This window comes from Mastomys coucha, unplaced genomic scaffold (genome assembly GCF_008632895.1).
Source record: "Mastomys coucha isolate ucsf_1 unplaced genomic scaffold, UCSF_Mcou_1 pScaffold5, whole genome shotgun sequence".
Lineage (NCBI taxonomy): Eukaryota > Metazoa > Chordata > Mammalia > Rodentia > Muridae > Mastomys > Mastomys coucha.
In genome coordinates this window covers 70,918,177-70,925,590 of record NW_022196911.1, presented here as the reverse complement: position 1 = coordinate 70,925,590, position 7,414 = coordinate 70,918,177, and the positions used below count along the sequence as shown (strand labels likewise).

The window sequence follows — 7,414 nt, the reverse complement described above, 5'->3', positions numbered from 1 at the left end:
AAAAAAAAAAAAAAAAAAAAAAAAAAAAAAAAAAGATTTAACATACTATTTTGTTTATATGTTGAAAGTCCAAAGAATGATTTTTTTTTTTCTCAAATGACATCTTCTGAAAGAAGTCTGTATGATGAAGCTGTTTCTATACCCATGCACCTGCAGGGTACGTAGCTTGTATGAACTGTTAGTTTTATATACAGGTGAAGTTCGTGCTTTTGTTTGTTTGTTTGTTTTTTGCTTTTTTGGTGTTTTTTTGTTTAGTTGGTTTGGTTTGGTTTTTGCCTCAGCAGTCTGAGGCAAGAGAAAGCCAGGTTAAAGACCAATTTGCAGCTTAGTGAACGTGGCAGAGGAGGGCTGAGTGTCCCAGTGGTGTCCATCACCCCACACACCTCCAAAGAACAATCCAGCTTTTAAAAAAAAATTACATCTCTGTGAGTTCCAGGCTAGCCAGGGCCCCACAGAGAAACTCTGTCTCAAAAAGCAAACAAAAGATTACCAAAGAAGTAACCAAATCCAATAGCATTCAAGGATTGGGAAGAGGAAGGCTTTTGCAGCCTTAAGTATATGATAATGTGAACATTTTTGTTTTGTTTTGAGGCTGGGGTCTCACTGTAGCCCAGGCCCGCTTGTGTTAGCTGAGGCTGGCTTCAGCCTCACTGTGATCCTCTCTTGCCTTACCTCCAGAATACAGTGATTACACTCATGCACCATCAAGTATAGCTTCCCCTAGCCTTTTCCAGTTATTTTAATGGGAGGGTTTTTTTTAACTTTTTGTTTTGTTTTGTTCTGTTTTACTTTGCCACAAGTTTTTACTGTGTAGACCTGGAACTCACAAAATAACTACCTGCTTCCCAGTGCTGAAGTTAAAGCTTGTACCTCCAGGCCCAGCTTCTACTCAATTATTATTTAATTTCGGTATGAGTGTTTTACCTGCAGGTATATAGGACCACTTTCCTGCCTCGTGCCTGAGGCGGCCAGGAAAGGCTGTCAGATCCCTGGACCTGGGGTTCCAGGTGGTTGTGAGTGACCAAGTTGGTGCCAGGAAAGGTTCACCTTTCCTTTGTAAGAGCAGTGTGTGCTTTTAACCACTAAGCCATCTCTCGCCTCTCCTGCCCATTTCCTGATTCACGCTGGGGCTCAGATAGCTTCCCCAACAAGTATTCCAAATCTTAGAGATGTGTTCCTAAGATTATTTAAAAATTTTCCTATGGTAAAAGACACATAAACATAACCATTATATGAGTTGGATTTTTTTTTTAAAACCATTTTGAATGTATACACACGCACGCACGCACGCACGCACGTACAAACACACGCGCATACACACACACACACACACATTGGCATTAGCCATATTCACATCGTCAGGCCCTAGCTCCACTTCCCATCTCTACCCGCCCTGAAGCTCTGCCCATTGAGCAGCACTCCTCCGCTCCCTGGCACTGACACAGGGTTCTGCTTCTGTGAATTTAGTAAAGTCTGTTCTCAGTATCCACAAATTCAGCCAGCTGAAGTTCAGAAATGTTTGGGGAGTTTATTGCCCATTATTGACCATGTGCAGATCATCTTTCCCCATCGCTGTCCACTGGCCAATCCCTGTAGTCCTCGCATGGTATTCATGTTTGGTATTATAAATAATCTAGAGCTGATTTACAGCATACAGGAGGTGTGTGGGGGGTCTGTGTAAACAACCATTTTATATAACAAACTTGATTATCCTCGAAATTGGGTGTCTGCTGGCGGTAGGGTTCCCCGGACAGCCCTTAATGCCCAAGGGAACACAATACTCCTCCAGAATGAGTTTTGGTTTTGGTTTTGTTGTTGTTGTTGTTGTTGTCTTTGTTTTTTATTTTTTGAGACAGGGTTTCTCTATATAGCTCTGCCTGTCCTGAAACTCACTAGACCAGGCTAGCCTGGAACTCAGAGATCCATCTGTCTTCTGCCTCCCAAGTGCTGGGATCAAAGGTGTGCGCCACCACTGCCCTGCTAGGAGTTTTGTTTTTTAAACAGTTTTGTATCATAAAACAACACCTACAAATTAGTCATTCCTAAGTGGTGTCAACCCTTGAGGATGAACCCTCCCAGTCTCTTCATTAGTCTAATGGGTGTTTTCCAGTAGTTCCCATGTGTTGTTTTTGCAGAACGAGCAGGCGTTTGAAGAGGTTTTCCAGAATGCCAACTTTCGATCATTTACGTTCAGAATCCGGGTCAAGCTGGAGACCTACAATGTAAGTAAGGTGTCTGGGGCCGAGGCTGACGGGAAGCTGCTGTGCTGGGGTGCTGCTGCCAGCCAGCTCGTGTGTGTGTGGAAGCCGATGCAGGGGAGAGATCCTCTACAGCATTTTCTATTACTATCTTCAGGCATCTTTGTTGTCTGTGTACTTTCAGAAAATGATGTGTGTGGACTCTCATTTCCCACAGTTTAGGTTCTAAAACTCAGAATATTAAACAGATACCACGTGCCTGGTAAGAGTACCCCGCCTGACAAGTGTTTAAACTAGTCCCAATGTCATAGAGCTGCAGTCATGATGAACCCTGCTTGCTGGACAGTCTGTCCTGCCCCGTCAGTCTATCCATCTATCTTCTATTGACCCTCACAGCACCTTCTGTGTTGGAGCTGTTGTTGCAAGCTTTACTGATGGAGAGACGGAGGCATATAGAGAATGATTCTGAACCTAAAGCCATGGAGTGGCAGAGCCAAGAGGCCAGCCCAGGGGGTCTGGCTACTAACTACACTTGTAAACATCAGTACATTTAGTAGTTACTAAGCACATGGAAGCATGAAGGCCCCCACCTAGACTTGTGTGCCTCTAGGTGTCACCCTGTTCTGCCTCAGAGACACTGTTTAGTTCATGGAGACAAGCTGAGGGGGAATTCTGCCGACTCTCCTGTAGCCACAGAGTTTGCACATTCTGAATTCCCATCAGCTTAGTACCTGTGAATAGATATTTTAGTTGCTGTGTTAAGTGAACATTAGTGTGATGGTGTCAGAAAGTCAGGTAGATTCAGGGGAACTGTAGGGTTTTTCTCTCCTCCTGGTATGGGCAGGGATGGCGAAGAGCAGAGCTGGAGCAGAAGCCAGAGTCCCTGCTATCACAGATGCTTTCCTAGATGAAAGTGACCCTTTAGGGTGAGCTACCTGTCTGCTCTGGGCCCCCGCTGCACCCATACTCCAGGAGGACGCTAGGTCTGAGCACAGGGTGCCTAGGATGGGGAAGGGGTCTGTGGAAGAGATTCTGGCCCATCTCTAGGAGCACAGCCCTTTCTCTCTGAGAATTTCTAAACTTCCCTTCTTCCCGCTGGACTCATTGAAGCCACTGAAACAACGGTTGCCTCTACCGCTCCACGCCGGCCTCTGCCACTCACAACCAGCTTTTCTCTTTTCTAAAGGATGAATCTCGAATTAAGGCCACTGTGATAGACGTGAAGCCCGTGGACTACAGAGACTACAGCAGAAGGCTGATCATGAACATCAAGAAGAACATTTGATGTGAGCAAGTACCACTGGTGGCCAGAATTGGATGGAGAGCAAAGAACAGAAACAGAAAGGCTTCCTTCCCACCCCCACGGGACAACTCCACAGTGAAGGTCCTCTAGGGGAGACTGGCAGCCTAAGACAGTGTGCTCAGAGGGCAGCGTAGCAGCAGTCCCTCCTGTCTTCCGGCTTTGTCGGATTTAATGAAATTTTGTTATCTTCAAACAGAAATTATGTCACAAGTCATTGACCCTACTCTGGATAATGAGACAAATTACGTAACCTGGAGTTTGCTTCTCCAGTGGTGGCACCTTTTTGTCTTGGGTTGCTCCTGGGGGAAGTAAGAGTGGGGGAGAACCCAGGTGTTTAGAGGATGTATCTGCCTGGAATCAAAGGCTCGATTTTGCAGTGGTATCACATGGTTGTTAATGCTTGGAATGGCAAAAAGGTAGAATTATTAATCAAAGGCCTATCGTTAATATCTGAATATCCTTCCTTCAGGGTTTAATAGGTTTAATAGACTGAGTCAGATGAATCTGATATTAATCAAAATTGTCTCTTCTGAGGACAGCTGATAAGCATTGACTTACTGTCCCCTTGGGGAAAAGCAAACCCCAAATTGCATAATTTACCTCATTCTCCACAGAGTAGGGTCAGTTACTTATGACATAATTCCTGTTTGAAGATAACAAAATCTTAGTAATCTGACAAAGCCTGAAGACAGGCAGCACTGGGGCATCCAGGCCACTACAGAGCACTGCTTGAGTTTCCATCAGTTAACGATACACTTAGTTGCCAGACGGACCTGTACCTTTATTAAAGCTATGTTGAATAGAATTTTTTTCCCTTTGTTTCCCTTGCTTTGTTTGAATAAACAGTATATCTTTGTGGATCCTACTTTCTTTGACTGTTAAGGGTTCTTGTAACTGGAAAGCAGTTAATTAGCCTTCATAATAAATATTCACTAGGGAAAGATGTTAACTCATTACAAACTCAGAGATTAGACTGAGGCCTGGAGATCATTCTCACTAATGTTTGCAACCCTGAAATGCATCTTTAAATGAATGAAAACACAAAAGAAAAAGCCGTCGAGCCCAGGAACGCTGATGGTCTGGCCCTCTGGGGTTGTATTGATGTTTACACAGCAGCCCAACACCAAGCCAGCTTTGAAATGTGGAGACAGTGAGCGAGGAAGAAAACAGTCATTATGCTGCGAAGCTTTTCATTCGGCAAGAGCATGCTTGCTCTGTGTTCCTAATCATATTAATTATCTCTGGTTGCTGCAGCCCACCTCTTGGCATCTGCTGCACATCTCTGCCAGGATCCAGGCAGCATTGCAGTCCCCCGCAGCTGCAGGCCTGGCCTGTAATGTGTGCCCTTAAGCTTGTGGTGGCTTTGTGGAGCCGAAGAGTCAGGGCACCCTGTGTTTTAGTTGCTTTTCTTGTTGCTGTGACAGAATACCTGTCAAAAGCAAGTTACCGGAGGAATGGCTGCTTCTGGCTCACAGTTTGAGGGTACCATCCATCACGGTGAGGAAGGTAGGGGACAGCAACAGCTCTCGCAGTGGCAGGCAGTCACATTGTATCTGTTGTCAAGAAGAGACCATGGTGAATGCTAGTGCTCGGCTCGCTTTCAACCTGTGCGTGCGCACGCGTGTGAACTATCCACTGGCCTGGAGCTTGATATTTGAGCTAGGCTAGCTGACCAGCACATGCCAGGGGTCAGGCTGTGGTCCTAACACTTGGGAACACTGCCAGCTGAGCTCCCTCCCTTTTCCCTCTTTTTTTTTTTTTTTTTTTTTTTTTTTTTAATTCAGTCTGGACCCACGGGTGTCACCCATATTCAGTCAGGGTGGGTTAAGTGTCTGGAACGGCCCTGACAGACCAGTCTCCCAGATTACTTTAAATCCAGGTATGCGGATTTAGATTGACGCACAGTCCGCCCTGTCCGTTTTCTCCTCAGCTGTCCTGTTTTTGAGGTGCCATCTGCAGGTCTCAGGCTCGAGCTTCCTTCCTTTGCCTCTCATTCATTAGAAATGCAAGCATCTACCATCATACCAGTTTATTTTGTCTTGTTTGGGGCAGTCTTAAAGCCGGTAGCTTCAAGCTTATATTTTATAGCCCAAGGTACCTTGAAGTCATGTTCCTCCTTTTTCTTTCTCCCCGTTGTTGATATTACAGCCCTGAACTACATCACTGGCTCTTACCAGTTGGCATCTTTGGTGGTTGACTCACCTTGCTGAGAACAGAGACTCGCTGGTCTAGGAGACACAGCCTTCCTTACCCTTCCCTAATCACAGGAGACAGGAATTGAGTTCGACTTGATTCTCTGGCTGAATGAAGCCTTGACAATTTTTTGTGGCGCCTCTTATCTGACCTTGCTTACAAAGCGTTGACTAGAAAATCACAGCCTTCAGTGCTGTTCCAGATTGACAAATTGCAGGTTAGAGATGGTGATCTAGCTTTCAGTCCCGTAGCCGGTCTTTGATATCTCCTGCTCACAGCATTCAGTCCTCTCCCCGGTGCACAAGTGCTAGTGAGCAGGAATGTCGTCTGAGGTCACTGAACCAGTCCCCACACCTCCTCACCGGCCACTTCAGCATATCTAGCACAGCTGCGTGTAGAAACCCGTGGGGAGTGGAAGAGACAGGCTCCCTCGTGGGAGGATGTTTAGCAGATTTCCCTACTCAAAAATCAGATCACCAGTGGGGCTGCCTTGGAAATTGGTTCCACTGTTAACGCCTGTGAGGGAGGGATTCTGGTCCCGAAGGACTGCCTAAGTAGATTCTGGCCCGCAGTTCTTTGAATTCTCTTGGACACATTTTGCCTCGAAATGCTGTTCCTGTTCTGACTCTAATCTATCACTTAGAGATCAATGCTTAATTTTGCACCCACCATAACACCAGCGTTAAGCAGTTGGGGGTGGGGGTGGGGCCGAGGGGCTCTAATCATTTTGCCTTTATTTTAAATAGTTTCTGAATTCCCTCCAGCCTCTTTGTAAAAGAGGCAGAAAAATGAAGGCAGGGATCTGATTTCTGTCCATATTTCCAGTGTTTTATGCCTTCCATTAAACCCTTGCTAATCTCTAGTGTGCTGTTCTGACTTTTTTTGAACTACAGGGTCAAATTGTTCCCCCTGCACCACCACCCCCCCTGCCTCCCCCACCATTTTTTCCCTGAGTGGCCTGTCTTCGAAAAGTATAAATAATATTGATCGTGGTATTTAATACGCTAATGAAACCCATGGCTATTGACTACATAATTAATATACTGTCGAAAAGTGAAGTTTGGCAGCCCCATGTCTAAAGGTTTATATTGACTTGTGTTCCTTTAGTGATCTGCCTGCCAAGGATTTATTTATAGAAAAAGAAACTCGGCCTCTCCTTTGCACTTGTTACAAGGGCTGCTCTGTCCCTGTTAGGTTGGTTCTTCATCTCAAAGACAGCTTTGTGCCAGTGGCCCGTTCCTTTTCTTCGTAGAGTGCTTGGGTAACCTTAGTCTCGATCCACTATGTAGATAGTAGCCTTGATAAGCCACCGACTCTTGGCTTTTTATAAAGCACGTTTGGAAATAATTGTTTTCTCTAAGACAGTGGTTCTCAACCCGTGGGTCATTTTGGGGTCAAAAGACCTTTCACAGGGGTTGCCTAATGCCATTTGCAATGCACATGTTTACATTACAATTCATAACAATAGCAAAATTGCAGTTATGAAGTAGCAATGAAGTAATTCTATAGTTGGGGGTCACCACAACATGAGGAACTGTATTAAAGGGTCACAGTATTAGGAAAGTTGAGAACCACTGCTCTAGGAGAACAGAGGTCTGGTGTTTTATTTTTATTTATTCAGGGGGTGGGGACATAGCTTTACCAAGTGAGTTTATTAAGTTGATGCTAAATACTGTTGATGTTCATTAAAAGAAAGGGAGTCAGGTCATCAGATTTTTAT

At 45.1% G+C, this 7,414-nt stretch overlaps 1 protein-coding gene across 1 annotated transcript in view; it reads left to right on the top strand.

The window, feature by feature from the left end:
- Rpa1 (replication protein A1) overlaps window positions 1–4,366 on the top strand; it is a 37,528-nt gene extending 33,162 nt beyond the window's left edge. Inside the window, exons 14-15 of the mRNA XM_031354042.1 lie at window positions 2,136–2,222; window positions 3,385–4,366. Of these exons, the coding sequence (XP_031209902.1) occupies window positions 2,136–2,222; window positions 3,385–3,483 (186 nt within the window). The 3' untranslated portion in view covers window positions 3,484–4,366. The remainder of the gene's footprint in view (window positions 1–2,135; window positions 2,223–3,384) is intronic.
- Window positions 4,367–7,414: the final 3,048 nt, after the last annotated feature.